Source organism: Rana temporaria, chromosome 7 (assembly GCF_905171775.1).
Source record: "Rana temporaria chromosome 7, aRanTem1.1, whole genome shotgun sequence".
NCBI classification, from domain to species: domain Eukaryota; kingdom Metazoa; phylum Chordata; class Amphibia; order Anura; family Ranidae; genus Rana; species Rana temporaria.
Genome location: NC_053495.1, coordinates 33,335,065 through 33,354,128, shown reverse-complemented (window position 1 = coordinate 33,354,128; position 19,064 = coordinate 33,335,065). Strand labels below are relative to the sequence as shown.

At 45.4% G+C, this 19,064-nt stretch overlaps 1 protein-coding gene across 1 annotated transcript in view; it reads right to left on the bottom strand.

Moving 5' to 3' along the window:
- Positions 1 to 18,228, bottom strand: part of SLC25A26 (solute carrier family 25 member 26) — a 205,552-nt gene extending 187,324 nt beyond the window's left edge. Inside the window, exons 1-3 of the mRNA XM_040359191.1 lie at positions 18,066 to 18,228; positions 9,863 to 10,019; positions 2,435 to 2,544 (exon numbers count right to left, since the gene is read on the bottom strand). Of these exons, the coding sequence (XP_040215125.1) occupies positions 2,435 to 2,544; positions 9,863 to 10,019; positions 18,066 to 18,098 (300 nt within the window). The 5' untranslated portion in view covers positions 18,099 to 18,228. The remainder of the gene's footprint in view (positions 1 to 2,434; positions 2,545 to 9,862; positions 10,020 to 18,065) is intronic.
- Between the last annotated feature and the right edge of the window lie 836 nt (positions 18,229 to 19,064).

Below are 19,064 nucleotides of genomic sequence, written 5' to 3'. Positions count from 1 at the left end.
GACGCTGAGCATTTACGTAGTTTCCGTAGCGTACGCGACGCGTAAGGTTGCCCCTGCTATTAGCAGGGGCAACCAATGTTAACTATGGCCGTCGTTCCCACGTCGAAGTTTAAAAAAAATACGTCGTTTGCGTAAGACGTCCGTGAATGGCGCTGGACGCCATTTACGTAAACGTCTAAGCAAATGACGTCGGGGCGACGTCATTTAGCGCAATGCACGTCGGGTAATTTACCCGACGGAGCATGCGCAGTACGCTCGGCGCGGGAGCGCGCCTAATTTAAATGGTGCCCGCCCCATTTGAATTGGGCGGGCTTGCGCCGAGCGAATTAACGATACACCGCCGCAAGTTTACAGGTAAGTGTTCTGAGAATCAGGATGTAAACCTGTAAACCTGCGGCGGTGTAGCGTACAGCACATACATTACGCTGCCCAGGAGCAACGTTAATGTATGAGAATCTGGCCCATGTAATTCGCACATATGTAAACCCGGGCTAATACCAATGATGGGGCACTATTTCTCCAATACCGATGATGGGGTACTATTCCTCCAACTAATACCAATGATGGGGCACTATTTCTCTAATACCATTGATGGGATACTATTCTTCCAACTAATACCAATGATGGGGTACTATTCTTCCAACTAATACCAATGATGGGGCACCATTTCTCCAACTAACACCAATGATGGGGCACTATTTCTTCCACTAATACCAATTATGTGGAAATATTTCTCCATTTAATACCAATGATGGGACACTATTCCTTTCACTAATCCCAATGGCAGAGCACTATTCCTCCCACCAATACAAATGATGGGACACTATTCCTCCCACTAATACCAATGATGGGGCACTATTCCTCCCACCAATACCAATGATGGGGCACTATTCCTCCCACCAATACCAATGATGGGGCACTATTCCTCCCACCAATACCAATGATGGGGGACCATTCCTCCCACCAATACCAAGGATGGGGCACCATTCCTCCCACTAATACCAATGATGGAGCACTATTCCTCCCACTAATACCAATGATGGAGCACTATTCCTCCCACCAATACCAAGGATGGGGCACCATTCCTCCCACTAATACCAATGATGGAGCACTATTCCTCCTACTAATACCAATGATGGAGCACTATTCCTCTCACTAATTCCAATGATGGAGCACTATTCCTCCAACTAATACCAATGATGGAGCACTATTCCTCCAACTAATACCAATGATGGAGCACTATTCCTCCCACTAATACCAATGATGGAGCACTATTCCTCCAACTAATACCAATGATGGAGCACTATTCCTCCCACTAATACCAATGATGGAGCACCATTCCTCCTACTAATACCAATGATGGAGCACTATTCCTCCTACTAATACAAATGATGGGACACTATTCCTCCTACTAATACCAATGATGGAGCACTATTCCTCCCACCAATACCAATGATGGAGCACTATTCCTCCTACTAATACAAATGATGGGACACTATTCCTCCTACTAATACAAATGATGGGACACTATTCCTCCCACTAATACCAATGATGGGGTACTATTCCTCCCACCAATACCAATGATGGGGCACTATTCCTCCCACCAATACCAATGATGGGGCACCATTCCTCCCACTAATACCAATGATGGAGCACTATTCCTCTAACCAATACCAATGATGGAGCACTATTCCTCCCACTAATACCAATGATGGAGCACTATTCCTCCCACTAATACCAATGATGGAGCACTATTCCTCCCACTAACACCAATGATGGAGCACTATTCCTCCCACCAATACCAATGATGGAGCACTATTCCTTCCACTAATACCAATGATGGAGCACTATTCCTCCCACTAATACCAATGATGGGGCATGGTTTCCCCAACTAATACCAATGATGGAGCACTATTTCCTCCAACTAATACCAATGATGGAGCACTATTCCCCCCACTAATTCCAATGATGGAGCACTATTCCCCCCACTAATTCCAATGATGGAGCACTATTCCCCCCACTAATTCCAATGATGGAGCACTATTCCCCCCACTAATTCCAATGATGGAGCACTATTCCTCCCACCAATACCAATGATTGGGCACTATTTTCCCAACTAATACCAATGATGAATTCAATTGAGGAAAATATTTGGTGACTAAGAGCAAAGATTCTTCTTGCTCGACAAAAAAAAAAAAAACTCAGTTTACGTTTGTGGCTACTTCTCATCAACATGTAATATCTGAACAAGTCCAAGACAGTAATTAAAGTACAGTTCCTAAATAAACAGCACCAACAATCAGCATGGGGAAGGAGAAGACTTGACGTTAAGCAAGCCCCCTCCCGCACTCCTGCAAAAATAAAAGGAGCGATTTCCAAAAAGTACTAATGCAAAAATATATCCTACTACTTTTAATACAGATATTGTACATACCACTTCCCCCATAGAGGCGGCTACCATGTGTACCACTGGAGAGAGGTATGGAGAGGATCCGGAGTGAAGCCAACGTTTCACAGATTCATATGTCACAAAGAAAGCAGATGCTAAAAGGTAAAATAAAGCAAAAGACAGGTGAGAAAACACACAATGTATGCTATCTAATAAAGCTGAAAGTGGTATTAAATCAAAAAGCAAACATTATATTGTGGCATACAATTCTTAGATATAGCTCCCCAGCAAATTTATCAGAGTGTTGAGGCAAACCATTTACAGGGGGGGGGGGGTGGACAGGGTTGCTTACAATGATCAGCAGTTAAGTAAAGACTTTATCCCAAAAGAAAAAAAATGTATGCTGTAACTGCAGTGTGAGCTGGAGCTTGGTGCATCTAAATCTGAAAAAACGAGCAGTTAACAAGTGTAGTGCGGGCATTTTGGGAGACTCCAACAGGTTTTCTTCTAAGATTGCCCTGTATTTGGCTCCATCAATCAACTCTGAACAGTTTCCCTGTCCCTGCTGAAGAAAAGCATTCCCACAACATGATGCTGCCACCACCATGTTTCACAGTGGGGATGGTGTGTTCAGGGTGATGTGCAGTGTTAGTTTTCTGCCACACGGCGTTTTGTTTTTAGGCCAAAAGGTAAAATTTTGGTCTCATCTGACAAGAACACCTTCTTCCACATGTTTGCTGTGTCCCCCCACATGGATTCTCACAAACTGCGAATGGTACTTGTTATGGCTTTCTTTCAACAATGGCTTTGTTCTTGCCACTCTTCCATAAAGGCCAGATTTGTGGAGAGCACAACTAATAGTTGTCCTGTGGACAGATTCTCCCACCTGAGCTGTGGATCTCTGCAGCTCCTCCAGAGTTACCATGGGCCTCTTGGCTGCATCTGATTAATGTTCTATTTGCCCGGCCTGTCAATTTAGGTGGACGGCCATGTCTTGGTAGGTTTGTAGTTGTGCCATACTCTTTCCATTTTTGGATGATGGATTGAACAGGGCTCTGTGAGATGTTCAAAGATTGTGATATTTTTTTTTTTTATAACCCAACCCTTTAAACTTCTCCATAACGTTATCCCTGACCTGTCTGGTGTGTTCCTTGGCCTTTATGGTGCCGTTTGGTCACTAAGGTTCTCTCTAACAAATCTCTGAGGGCTTCACAGAACAGCTGTATTTAAACTGAGATAAAATTACACACAGGTGGACTCCATTTACTAATCAGGTGACTTCTGAAGGCAATTGGTTCCACTAGAATTTAGTTAGGGGTGTCAGAATAAAGGGGGCTGAATACAAATGTACACCACACTTTTCACCTATTTATTTGTAAAACAAAATGTTGAAAACCATTTATAATTTTCCTTCCACTTCACAATTATGTGCCACCTTGTGTTCGTCTATCACGAGGGGTTGGTAGGGTGCTGTACATAGCTTATGAAAGCATCACAACACCGTGCATCAGTGCTCCTCATGAGTTCTCAGCTTTGATTTAAGGACCCAGCCTGTTTTTCAGACTCTGTGTTTACAAGTTTAAAACATTTTTTTTTGTTAGAAAATTACTTAGAACCCCCAAACACCCTAGAGAATAAAATGGCGGTCATTGCAATACTTTTTGTCACACCGTATTTGCGCAGCAGTCTTAGGGCACTTTTTGGGGAAAAAAAACACTTTTTGAATTAAAAAATAAGACAACAGTAAAGTTAGCCCATTTTTTATTTATTTTTTATATTGTGAAAGATAATGTTACGCCGAGTAAAATGATACCCAACATGTCACGCTACAAAATTCCGCCTGCTCGTGGAATGGCGTCCAACTTTTGCCCTTAAAAATCTCCATAGGCGACGTTTAAAAAATTCTACAGGTGTCATCTTTTGAGTTACAGAGGAGGTCTAGGGCTGGAATTATTGCTCTCGCTCGAACGATTGCGGCGATACCTCACTTGTGCGGTTTGAACACCGTCTTCATATGCCGGCGCTACTCACATATGCGTTCGCTTCTGCACGCAAGCTCGACGGGTCGCTTTAAAAACATTTTTGGGGGTTTTCTTTATTTTTTTAATTGATTTTATTTTCTTTATTTTTACACCGTTTTGAAAAATGGGTCACTTTTATTCCTATTACAAGGAATGTAAACATCCCTTGTAATAGAAAAAAGCATGACAGGTCCTCTTAAATCTGAGGTCTTTTTGACCCCAGATCTCATATCTCATATTTAGACTAAAATGCAATAAAAAAAAAATAAAAAAATTGTCATTTGAAAAAATGACAACAAAAAAAAAAACGTGCCTTTAAGAAGCATGGGCGGAAGTGACGTTTTGACGTTGCTTCTGCCCTGCTATGCTATGGAGACGGGTGGGGGCCATCTTGCCCTCACTCGTATCCATGGCAACCAGCGTGAAAGACCCGAATACCTCCGCCGCTGCCGACGGCTCCCTCTCCCGCCGCCGATAACGGTGATCTTGCTGTGAATCTGCCGCGGAGACCACCATTATCGTTTACAGGACCGGCCACGTTAAAGATGGATATTTCAGTTGTGGCAGCAGCTGCTGCCGTTACTGAGATATTCATCTTTAAAGTGATGATGTATATGTACATGAGCCGGTCCTTAAAGCGGATGTTCACCCTAAAAAAATGATATACCATTACATCCAGCATACTTCCGACATCTACAGTATGCTGTTTGTTTTTTTGCCGTACATACCGTTTTATTGTTATTTTCCCCCCGGCTTTCGGGTTCTGGCTCCCGCGGGACTGGGCGTTCCTATTCAGAGGTTAGATGATTGACGTCTGGTGAAAAACGTCCCTTGGCGCATTAGGCGCGTCACCAGTTTTCCGTAAGTAGCCGACCTGCGAGTCGGCTCTATATGGCGCCTGCGCCCGCCATGTAGAGCCGACTGCGCTACTTACAGAAAACTCGTGACGCGCCTTATGCGCCAGGGGACGTTTTTCACCAGACGTCAATCATCTAACCTCTGAATAGGAACGCCCACTCCCGCGGGAGTGAGAACCCGGAAGCCGGGGGGGAAAATAACAATAAAACGGTATGTACGGCAAAAAAATAGGATTTTTTGTACTCACCGTAAAATCCTTTTCTCTGAAGTCCATGGACGGACACAGCTCCTTAAATCTTGACAAGTGGGTTATGTTCCCTGTTTACAGGAGAGGACTAGGCAGAAACATGTTAAATAGTTAAATACATGTTACATTAACAGAGTTGAACAGCCCCGCCCAGGGGGCGGTCCCTCCAGACATAACCCTCCTCACTGCAGCTTGCAGCCTCAGTTCGTAACAAGCAGTACAAACCTAAAAAGGAGGGGTGGGAGCTGTGTCCGTCCATGGACTTCAGAGAAAAGGATTTTACGGTGAGTACAAAAAATCCTATTTTCTCTTATCGTCCATGGACGGACACAGCTCCTTAAATCTTGACAAGTGGGACGTCCCCAAGCAGTGTCAAAAAACGAGGGGTGGGAAATATATCAGTAAAAACAATTTTAACTTCACCCCAAAACAAGCAGAGCTCCTCAACGGAGGAGGTGCAACTTTAAACAGCCGCCGGCAAAAACTAGCGGCTGAAAAAAACATCATAAGATGCACTCACAGCAACCATGTCAATTCTGGAAAAAGCGTGAACGGACGAGCAAATCGCCGCCTCGCACACCTGTGAGACCGACGCATGATGTCGGGAAAAAAAAAAAAAACCCAGGAAGCACCAATTGCCCTGGTCGAAAAGTGCCGTGACCGGAAAGGGGGGCCCGCCCTTAGGAGCATAGGCCTGTATGACGGCCTGCCCGATCCACCGAGAAATGGTGGTCGACGAGACCGCCAGGCCCTTTTGTGGACCAGACACCGACACAAAAGAGAGTCAGAAGCTCCGAAATGGAGCCGTAGTAGGCTGGTATACCCGCAAAGCGCGTACCACGCCTAAAGTATGAAAGGCCGAAACCTCCTTCGGAAGAAGGGAAGGTCGCGGGCGCACCATCACCTAATCCTTATGGGGGATCAAGCATGGCGGCTTGCAAGACAAGACCGCCAACTCAGAAACCCCTCTAACAGAGGTAAAGGCCACTAAAGGGGCCACCTTCTGAGATAGTGTCAAGAGAAAATCTCTCTGATGTTTCCAAAAGGAAGGTTCCTGAAGAACCGAGAGCACCAGAGTCAAAACTCATGGGGGAAGAGATGGGCCAAGAGGGGAAAGTATATGACAAACCCCTTGCACACAAAAAAAGGGGACCCACCAGGGAACGGGCCGCAAAAAGGCCACTAAAAGAACACAGCCAAGGCTGAAATCTGCCCCCAAACGGTGCTTTAAGCAATTTTTAGATCCAATCCAAGCTTTAAAAACAGCAGGACCCTGGACATTGAAAGTACGCCCGTGGACGTCACTCCATCCCTTCGCACCAAGAGAGGTGCGACGGTAGATCCTCCGGAAGAAGACTACGGTGCCCTGTTGAGATGACCGAGTCAGACAGACCCTGGTCACCTAAAGTCTGGCTTCCAATAACCATGTTAAGCAAGTCAGTGACTGTACAACAGGAGGAAGTATGGGACCTTGAGACAGGAACCTCCTGCCCTGGCAATCGCCAGGGTGCCTCCGCTACCAGGCGCCCGATATCAGCGTACCAAGGACGCCGAGATTAATCTGGAACGATTAGAATCATCGGGATCTCCTCAGCATCCACTCTGTGGAGCGGCCGAGGAAGCAACTACCATGGAGGAATGGCAAAAAATCACCGATACAGACAACACAGGGCCACCAGCGCGACTGACGCGTCTGTACAAGATCACTAGACCTGGCCACTAACTGACACCCTTGCGGCGGAGACAAGCTGCCAGGAGATCCATGCCATGTGAGGCTCACCTCCTGCAAGGGAGCCGAAACACCCCAAGCACAAAGACCAGTCGCCCTGGTCCAGCATCTGGCGACTCCAGTAGTCTGCCTGCCGGCATACCTGATGGTAGACTGAAGCCACGGCCGTGGCGTTGTCCGGCTGAAACCAGATTGGTCGACCACAAGGAGAAGCATAGCCTGATCGCCTAAAATAGTAGGACAATGAACAGTAGACAGCACCTGGTATTCCCAGGCGGTCTTCCACCAGGCACTAGCCAGGCCCGACCCTGGGTAGCTACCGAGACCAGACACATTCAAGGAGGTGTGGTCATAGGTCCACGCAAGTCCAGCGACTCAGGGCCGACTGGACCCCCCAGTTTTGTGAACCTCCAGGTTCACAACCCGTGAGCTGGCATTCGTCGTAAACACCGACCACTGGAAGGAAGGAACAACTTCCCGGACCGAAGAGTCGGGAATCTCTGTCACCAACTCAGAGAGACTCTGACTAGGTGGCGCACAGGAATCTAATGATTTCAGAGACAAGAGATTTTTACCACCTGGACAGTAGTTCCACTGGAAAACCAGGGTGTGGAACTGGGCATACAGTACCACCTTGAAGGAGGCTACCCACAGACCCTGAACCAGCAGGCGCCCGGAGAGAAGACCGATTGCGTGATGCCAATACCTTCTCCGCAGACTGAAGAGTCTGCAATTTCTCCAGGGGAAGAAGGACCTTGCCACTGAGGAGTCTGGATCAACACTAGATACTCCAACGCTGAGTCGGAACCTAGCATGCCCATAATTTGAACCCTGGGTCGCACACATGTAGGGCAGGCTTGCTGCCACTGAGCTACACTTTCTTAACTAGGTACCTAGTCCATGGCTCCATAACAGAGCATTCCCCAGGGGATAACGGGGGAAGGGGGCACTCTTTTACCGCCCGCCCGCAGTCCACCCCCACCCTGGCACAAACTGTGTCCAGGACTAACAATAAAAACTCTGTGGGAATCCCAGGTGCTAACACCTGCTGCCACCACCAGCATGTGGGGAAGGACCCAGATACTGACTCCAATATTTACATATAGTGTGTATTATAATATGCACACCTGTCCATACAAATAGACAAAAGCTCCTAGAGCCCTATTCAGGGCCTCTCACCCACTTGCTGCGCTGACCAGGGGTAACCAGGGGACTCCCTCAGGAGGAGACTGCCCAGTGCTGTCTGTGAGAGGAAAAGAACCGTGAGGTAACTTTTGCAGGGACCTGTGTTTAAACAGGAAAAGCCTCATAGGGCTGTTTTATTTAAGGATAAGACACAGATACAGCATAAAAAGCAAAACCGTTACAGGTGTCACCAATCAGTCAGCGTCTGCTGAAGTATAATCATAAACATCTGTGCTCATCACAGGGCTTTTTACCTCACAGGAAAGCCCAATACAAAAAAGAAAAAACACAGGCCAGATAACACAGTCCCCTCAGGAAGGCCCCCTCCCCCCTGACAGCGGCAATGTTAGCAATGCAGCAAGGGAAAGGAGCAGGGAAGTAAGGGGAAGGGACCCCCGAACCCCAGGAATGCCCAGCTGTACCAACCCACCGAAGCAGGAGGGACTGTACTTACCCGTCCAAGCGAGGACTCGCTGACGCATTCCTGACAGAACTACAACCGAAATGGAGGTAGCTGTCGGCCCGGTCCACTGTGAGTGAGACAACACCACAGCCCAGTCATATGTGGACCTCGGAGCAAAGCTCACCGGCCACCCCAGGAGTCATGGGGTATGGCGTGGCAGACCAAGCCTCTTTGCAAAGGTGTGCCCACGCTTGCTGGTCGGACTGAGTAGACTACAAGGATCTATAATATCCAGCCTGTCTCTCAGCCAACAGTTGAAAGAAGATTCTTCAAGAAAAAGTAAAGTAAAATAAAATAAAACTTCTCCTCAGGGCGCTGGGCCCAAAGGGAGCCATACGTCCTTCTCCTTTGCTAGGCAGAACGAAACTGAGGCTGCAAGCTGCAGTGAGGAGGGTTATGTCTGGAGGGACCGCCCCCTGGGCGGGGCTGTTCAACTCTGTTAATGTAACATGTATTTAACTATTTAACATGTTTCTGCCTAGTCCTCTCCTGTAAACAGGGAACATAACCCACTTGTCAAGATTTAAGGAGCTGTGTCCGTCCATGGACGATAAGAGAAAAAGTGGTTAAGCAGAGGGCTGACTTTTGAGAGAATGTCTTGTTAAGTAACACAAACACACAGGATTGTGATCCTTCATAAATCGGAAGAACTGAAATCCAATGAATGAAAGGCGTGGGCCAGGGACAGCAAGGCTGGGGAGAAATGAGAAAATGGCTAGATGATGCTGGACATTCTTCAGCCATGAATAAGGCAGCCTCTTTCCGATTTGCTGCAGCTTCTAATACACACTATGAGAAACTCACAGTGTGCAATGAAATCAGAGAAGCAATTTCAATAAAGAAGAGAAGCCTGCACAGCTGTGAAAGACTGACGATAAGGATGGAGTTCAGCTTTAAGTAACTATACTTTTTTTCTAATTTGGTGGCAGAGGCAATATACTTCACATCCTACATCTGAAAGAGATCTTACCATTAGGAAAGCAGCCAATAGCAGTGGATGGGACACCAGCATAAATGCCCCGGAAGCCACCAGCCCTGGAAAACCCTTGAGGGCTCTGTAGCCTGGTCTTCATGGTGTCCAGAGGAAATAAAATGAGGTCAACACACATCCCAGCTGTCCCACCGGCCTAAGGAACAAAACATTAATAGTGAGTAAGGAGGAAAACCTTATCTGACAATCAAACACATACAATATTAAGCTTATGAAGTTATTTGACTGTCTGTATGGGACGATAATTGTTGAAACAAAACCTAAAGTGAAAATTCAAAAATAAATAGCCCAGACAAAGTGAAAAGAAAAAGAAAATCGGCTTTTCCTGAAAGGCTTATCTTTAATCTGAGGCTGTCCCTACATTACTTACCTTCTGCCACTAGATGTCACCACTCTTTAGGGCTGAATAAAAGGTCAGCATCATTCAATCAAATTTATTTAAGCCCAAGCAGTCGTAGACCCACCCAACAAGCATCTGATAACCCACCACTTTAGACTGTCTAAGTGTGCATAGAACTTTAATATAATATACTGGTTTTGCATTTTATTCTTTATTTGTTATGGTCAGAACTAAAATCATAATTTCAGCCTGCAGGGCTCCGGAGCTTTAAGCTCCTTTAAACATTGTAACGGAATGGCCTGTGATACCCAGAGACTTTTGAAGGATGCAGGGTACTCCTGTGCCAGCTTCACTAATGACTCTTGGGTCTAGGGTCATCCTATGTCCAATAGGAGCATAGGATGACTGAGAAATGATATCATGAATTACATGAGATGGGACAATAATGATAATTCATGTATTGCAGGATATCTTGAAAGTGGTTTATTCTGACCCCAACAGGTCAATAGGACAGTATTCATTCATGTGGGGACACATAGACTGTTGAGGTGCTAATTAAGTCGATCTGGCTGTAATGATAAAAGCTTGCTGTGATTGCATTCTATTGTCTATTGTGCTAATTAAAGGGGTGGTTCACCCTAAAAACGACTTTTTCTTATTCCACTGCCCCCCCCCCCCCACATTACAATACGATTAAGGCTCTTATTCTTTTTTTCATGCTGTACATACCTTAGTACAGCATATTCACCCATGCATCCGGGTTGCGAGTCCCACGGGAGTGGGCGTTCCTCACATGCTGGTGATTGACGTTTTGCCCAAAAACGAGCTCCCCCGTCGCGTAAGCCGCGTCACGGTTGGCGAAAGGAGCCGAACGGCGAGTCGGCGCTATACTGCGCATGCACATTGCCGTTCGGCTCCTTTCGCCAATCGTGACGCGGCTTACGCGACGGGGGGAGCTCGTTTTTGGCCAAAACGTCAATCACCAGCATGTGAGGAACGCCCACTCCCGCGGGACTCGCAACCCGGATGCACGGGTGAATATGCTGTACCAAGGTATGTACAGCATGAAAAAAATAATAAGAGCCTTAATCGTATTGTAATGTGGGGGGGCAGTGGAATAAGAAAAAGTCGTTTTTAGGGTGAACCACCCCTTTAAGTCTGCCTCTCAAGAACCTTTAATTGTGTATGCTAATGACACTGTATTGTGTGAAAGTTCTATTGATGATAGATATATGTTGGCAGTCTGAAAGGTCAGATGTCTGACCTTTCAGGTATAGTGGATTAGCATGTCAATTATATTTACTAAAGGAATGTGTTTTATGTAGCAGATGGGAATAGCTCATCGCAGAGTCAGAAAGTCTGTCCAAGATGTTGATTGAGGGGGACCCGTTAGCACCTCTTTGTGTGATGTTGTGGGTGGAGTGAGGCATTGTCCAGATTTGGTTTCTAACTGTATATAACCAGCTGAGTTTACCATTAAAGTGTTCATTCTGTTTGGAACCAGAGAACAGAGCTGTGTGTTTCGTTTGTCTGGGGAATTCTTATGGATCGTGTCTGCTGGATTGTGGAGTGTCGGATAAGCTGTCTTGGGTTGGTGGAATGGAATATCGTAAACGGTGTTAACCCCTGACCGTTACAAACATGTTCACCAGTTTCTCATTAATGCCCGTTTATGAGTTCAGCGGCTCGAGCTGTAATTTATACAGCAGTGAGTCATCTCTGCTTCTTTTGGAGTTCCAATCAAAGAGAGCGCATCTTAAATGAGCCAGTTTGTGCTGTTCCAAACCCAAGGCTCTGTGAACCATGTGTCCCGCATTCATTGTTTTATTGTAAAAAACATGGGTTGTATATACAATATATAGTAAAAACAGATATGCCCGAAGCAGTGGATGGGCTGGACACAGCCATACATGGTGTAATGGTGCCATGAACTCATGTAGGGTCCAAATAAAAGTGCTAAGCCCTCCTCTTTATGAGCCCTATACTTACCAATGCACACTGTGTTATCGTACAAACAGAATTATATTTGCTGACAATACTACGGTAGTGGGTTGTATTAGTGGAGGGGTTGAAGAATGTTATAAAGTGGAGATAGTAAAGATAGCGTGGTGTGCAGTAAATAATTTAACCCTGGACATGGGTAAAACTAAAGAGCTAGTTATGGACTTTAGGAAGAATAAGACTGAAATAGCCCCACTCTTTATTAATGGTGACTGCGTGGAGAGGGTCTCTGTCTTGAAAGTGATATTAAAAGGTTTTTTTTTTTCTTTGTAACAAACATGTCATACTCACTTGCTCTGTGCAGTGGTTTTGCACATAGCCAGATCCTCCTATTCCCAGGTCCCCAGCCAGTACTCTTGGCCCAACCCTCCTGCTGAGTGCCCCCCGGACATGCAGTTTGCTGTGGGGGCACCCAAGCATGCTCGCTCCCAAGCTGCTGCTCTGTGTCCATTCACACACAGAGCTGTGGCTCAGCCCTGCCCCCTCTCTCTCCTCATTGGCACACTGTCTGTGATTGACAGCAGTGGGAGCCAATGAGGAGGGAGAGTCCTCGGAGAGCTGAGACTCTTGTGTACGTCGCTGAATCGTGATGGGGTTCAAGGTTTGGGGGGGGGGGCTGCAGCACAGAGGTTTATTACCATTCCATGCATCAAGGTAAAAAAAACTTGAGCCTTTAGAACCACTTTAAGTTTCTCTGGGTATACATTTATGAGAATCCAAATGTACACGCTGATGTAAAAAAAAGATAAATTATAATTTCTTAGGCTACTTAGGAAGTAGCCCTTGTCTAGGGCAAAAAGCCTAGGACCCCATTCAAGATAGGTAACAATAGGTAACAATTGGTCCACTGGCACCCACTGCTCCATAGCGGGCAATGGATGGTCCGATTGGGTCCACCAATAAAACTGACAGGGGCACCCAATCAGTCTGCCTGTGTGAAAGGGGCCTTAAATTCTTAGGCAGCCCATGCATTTTTATTTTTTTATTTTGTTGACCGAAAAACTTCTCAATCACTCCCACTGAGATATTGCATTGTGACAGTGGGCAGACTTCCCTGCCATCAAAATAAACTGATAAGGGGCACTGATCATACAGAACTATTCCAACAAGCTGGTTGTACAGAAGTCAATCAGTGTACATCCAGCCTGCAACTCCAACGATCGAAATGCGTCTGGTCCCTGCTGAACCAGATGAATTTCAATCCATGTATGGCATGCATTACTCTAAGATAATGTAAATCACTTTTATTTTATTGGTCTCCAAATGTGCCCTGATGAGGGGATATGCGACCATTTTGGATATGAAGGATGCTCTTTGGAGAGCTTTCACAAAGTTTCAGTACCCAGCTGAGATGTATTATCCTCCGGGGACCCTTTTAGCAATTATCTTGTCAGACAAAGAACATAACAGACGTCGTATAATAGTACATCTCACTTTCAAGTGCCGTCTGCCAAGTGCTGAAGATGTGACACCTATGGCTGAAACTATAATCAATGAAGGTAATTACACTTCTAATCTCAGACTAAGATATCATGCAGATTGATTGCCAGTTAGTATTCTCACCGTGTTCGCTTCATTTGATGAAGTCTTCGCGAATTACAACACACACACGCATATATATATACAAACACATTAACTGTGTGTGTATGTATATATATATATATATATATATTATATATATATATATATATATACACATATATATATATACACATTATATATATATATATATATATATATATATATATATATATATATATATATATATATATATATATATATATACATATACACACACATATACATACATACACATCAATAGCAAACAATTTATGAATTGTTGTACCATTCATCTTAACACGGGTTATCTCCAGGGTGGAGTTGATTTAACCCTTTCATGACTAAGCCTATTTCTGACATTTGGGGCCAGATTTTCGTAGAAGAGCGTATCTTTGTTCCGGCGTAGCGTATCCTATTTATGCTACGCCTCCGCAACTTAGACGGGCAAGTGCAGCATTCTCAAAGCACTTGCTCCGTAAGTTGCGGCGGCGTAGCGTAAATAGGCCGGCGTAAGCCCACCTAATTCAAATGTGGAACAGGGGGGCGTGTTTTATGTAAATAACTTGTGACCCGACGTGATTGACGTTTTTCACGAACGGCGCATGCGCCGTCCGTGGAATATCCAAGTGTGCATTGCTCCAAAGTACGCCGCAAGGACGTATTGGTTTCGACGTGAACGTAAATCACGTCCAGCCCCATTCACGGACGACTTACGCAAACGACGTAAAATATTCAAAAGTCAAAAGTCGACGCGGGAACGACATCCATACTTAACATTGGTAAGCCGCGTGTACGCCTCATATAGCAGGGGTAACTTTACGCCAGGAAAAGCCTAACGTAAACGGCGTATCTGTACTGCGTCGGCCGGGCGTACGTTCGTGAATTCGCGTATCTAGCTGATTTACATATTTCTAGGCGTAAATCAGCGTACACGCCCCTAGCGGGCAGCGTAAATATGCAGTTAAGATCCGACGGCGTAAGAGACTTACGCCGGTCGGATCTAATACAAATCTATGCGTAACGGATTCTATGAATCAGGCGCATAGATACGACGGCTCAGACTCAGAGATACGACGGCGTATCTGGAGATACGCCGTCGTATTTCCTTTGAGAATCTGGGCCAAGGTGTTTACAAGTTAAAATCCGTATTTTTTGCTAGAAAAATATTTAGAGCCCCCAAACATTATATACCGTATTTGCCGGCGTATAAGATGACTAGGCGTATAAGACGACCCCCTATTTTTCCAGGAAAATTTTTGGTTTTGGGATATACCTCGCGGTATAAGACTACCCCCTTCCTACTAGTCTGTCTGGAAGCTGAGGGGTAGCCAGAACAACCACTGACAGAAACAGGCTTTTTTCAGATCTCACTGTGCCATTACATTACATTACATGCCCCACTGTGCCATTCCATTACATGCCCCACTCCATTACATGCCCCACTGTGCCATTCCATTCCATTACATGCCCCACTGTGCCATTCCATTACATGCCTCCACTGTGCCATTCCATGCCAACCCCAGTGTATCTGTTTGCTCGTACAAAGAAGCCAATACATGCTGACAGGAAGAATGAATCAACTACCACATCGCTCACAGCACCGTGGTAGTTCATTGAAAACTACAAGACGACAGCCTCAAAGGCTGCTGGACCTTGTCGTTTTCCATTCACAGAATACTGTGAATGAGCCACAATGCCAAGTGGGCGGAGCCCTGCACAGCCAGGTTTAAAAAAAAAATGTTGACTAAGGATGGGCTCAGGCTTGTTTGCAACCCCACGTGCAGAGCCCGCCAGGAAGTCGGCATTGCACAGCGCTAATCACAGGCTGTGAGACATTTCCTGATCTGTGGATTGGGAAAATGTCTCACTGCTTGTGATTAGTGCTGTGCCGTGCCGATTTCCTCGCGGGCTCTGCACGTGGGGTTGTGAACACGGCCAAGCCCATCCTTAATGTTGACAGCTAGCGGTTGGAGAAACCCCCCCCACTAGATGGCACAGTGGGAGTCGGTGCATTAATAATATGTTACATGTTATACCCCATATATGGGTGTTTCATGTTATGAAAGGTGAACTTATCCTTTAAGCCCTGTAAGTTGTGAGGTGGGGCCTCCATGGCTTGGACTTGTTTTTCCAGCACATCCCACAGATGGTTAATTGGATTAAGATCTGTTGAATTTGCAGGCCAAGTCAACACCTTGAACTTGCTGTTGTGCTCAACAAACCATTCTTGAACCATTTTTGCAGTGTGGCAGGGTGCATTATCCTGCTGAAAAAGGCACCTACCGTCCGTAAATACCGTTTCCATGAAGGGATGTACTTGTCACTCAAATCATTATGCTTGCTCATTTTTCCTGCTTTTAACACATCAACTTCAGGAACAACAGATGAGAACGGTCTGAAGGACCGTTTTCATCAGACCAAAACGATCGTGTGTGGGCCCCATCTGTTATTTATCCATCGGTTAAAAAAATTCAATCTTGTTTTAAATTTAACCGATGGATTCCTAACCGATAGAAAAAAAAACTATCGTTTGTAGGCACGTCCATCGGTTAGAAATCCACGGATGCTCAGAATCAAGTCGACGCATGCTTGGAAGCATTGAACTTCGTTTTTTTCAGCACGTCGTCGTGTTTTACGTCACCGCGTTCTGACACCATAGTTTTTTTAACTGATGGTGTGTAGGCACGACTGATCATCAGTCAGCTTCATCGGATAACTGATGGAAAAATCCATCAGACTGTTTTCATGAGACTAACCTATCGTGTGTACAGGGCATTAGTGATCTGCTGATCGCTTGTGCAATGCTTTACAGGCTTCTGCAACAAAAAATTATAAATGCACATTTTTTTTTACCTGCAAAAAAATAAAATATGTGCATTTATTATTTTTCTGAAAAGGTGGACTTATCCTTTAACCACTTGCCTACCGGGCACTTACACCCCCTGCCTGCCCAGGCCATTTTTCAGCTGTCGCACTTCAAATGACAATTGCCCGGTCACACAACACTGTACCCAAATTACATTTTTATCATTTTCTTCACATAGAGCTTTCTTTTGGTATTAAATCACTGCTGGTTTTTAATCTTTTAATTAAAAAGAAAAAAAAATACCAACATTTTTAGAAAAAAAAGTTTTTACTTAGTTTCTGTCAGTAAATAAGCAACTTTTCTCCTTCACTGATGAGGCGGTACTGATGGGCTGAACTGGTGGGCATTGATAGGGTGGCACTTATGGGCACTGATTAGGTGGCACTAATATGTCGCACTTATGGGACTGATAGGTGGGCACTAATAGGCAGTAAGGATGAGCTCTGGCGTGTTCGCATAGTACACGTGCAGAGCCCGCCAGGAAGTGTGCACGGCGCTGCGCTAATCACAGCCAGGGAGACATTTCCCGATCTCTGCAGCCGAGCATCGGGAAATGTCTCCCTGGCTGTGATTAGCACATCGCCGTGCCGACTTCCTGGCGGGCTCTGCACGTGTACTATGCGAACACGCCAGAGCTCATCCTTAATAGGCAGCACTGATAGGCAACATTGATGGACAGCAGTGATGAGCATTGATGGACAGCAGTGATGGACAGCACTAACTGGAATTACTAATGGGCACTGATTGGTGGCACTTGTGGGCACTGATTGCTGGCACTGGTGGGGCTATAAAGTAATCAGGGCACCGATTACGGTTGTGTCGTTTCCTACCAACACAGCGCTGCCGCAATCTCCGCGCTGCACGCCTCAGCAGGTGCACGAGAGCAGCCGTTCTGGGACGCCGTCATATGACGGCATCCCAGAACATGAGCCGCACCGTGACGGCGGGCAGGAGGCAACCGATTAAAGAATCTACTACGGGCAGCTTGGTGCCAGATACCACAGCATACCTTCAGAGGTCTAAGAAAGTCCATGTAGCAATGGGTTATGGTGGGTGGTCATAATGTTATGGCTGATCGGTGTATTGGCGCCCCTTTGTTACGTGTGTCGTAGTGGAGGGGGGGGGGGGTGGCCGGCCTGTTGCTAATTGGAGTATAAGGAAGCGTAATGTTGATATTTGGATAGAGGTGAGTTCCTGAGAACGCGCATGTTCATTTGTAATGCAGATTTTGGCAAAAGCCCCCCGCCCCAGCCAAAACCACCCCCACACTTTAACATAAGGTCACTTTAACTAAGATTTTAGCTTTTTTTACAGCAGTCAAACTGTGTCTCCACAGAGTTCTGTGACTACAAGTCCTCCCAATACACAGTGATAGATGAGAGGAGCCCCTACAGTCACACACAGGGGATACTCACCAATAAGGAGGTGAAGAACTCCCTCCTCTCCATAGTAACTGCCTGAGGTTACCTCTTCTGCACACACATCTCACTCACATGTGCCATATACTGACTACCAACAACACAGGGTGACCTGAACACTGCGGACAACAGTCCTATCCAGGGGATACGTGTTTACACCGCACCACATGACGACTCTGCTTGGTTTAACCTAGGGTTACTTCCTGGTTGTCCCCTTGCTGTCAGTATAACCAGGCATTTGGCATAGAAATAGGGAAAACTGCTGCATAACAGACCTATCCGCGCTCATGGAGCCATTTTGTTGAAGCCGCTGACTGAAAACCGGTTTCAGACTGCAAAGAACGTGCACTATATATCTGAATTGACAGTCTATGGATTTGTTTTACCGAGACAGCATAGTGCATGTACTCCAGACAGGTCTACAAACAGAGCACCTATTATTTCAAGGTCAACAAGCCAAAGATGTCAGGGGCAGCATCACATCTTCTGACCACTAATACTTATCATGCATGGCTCCCAACTGTCCCTGATTTAGAGCCATGTCCCTCTGTCCCTCGTTCCTCCTCATTTGTCCATCATTTTGATCTGATCTACATAGTTGTATATAAAATTCACGTTTTATCTTTCAAAAAGTGTTTTCCCAGTGCTGAACTTTTCAGTTCTAAATTGCTGAATTTGTAAATTTCAAAAGCCAATATAAAGGAATAGTAGTGGTTTTAGTCTTTTTTTTTAATAGGTTAATTCTCATTTAAGAGGGGCGTGACAGGGGGGTGTGGCCCATGCCTACATGATGCTAGTAAGTGACCCTCATTCCCATCTCAAAAAGTTGGGAGGTATGATCGTGATCAATTATGATTAATATCAAAATGACTAATTAATAATCATTCATTCCTTTTAATTGTATACCCTTTTAATTGTGAACACATCCTTAAAGTGGTTATAAAGCTTTGTTTTTTTTTAATAAAAATAACAAACATGTCTAAACTTACCTGTCCT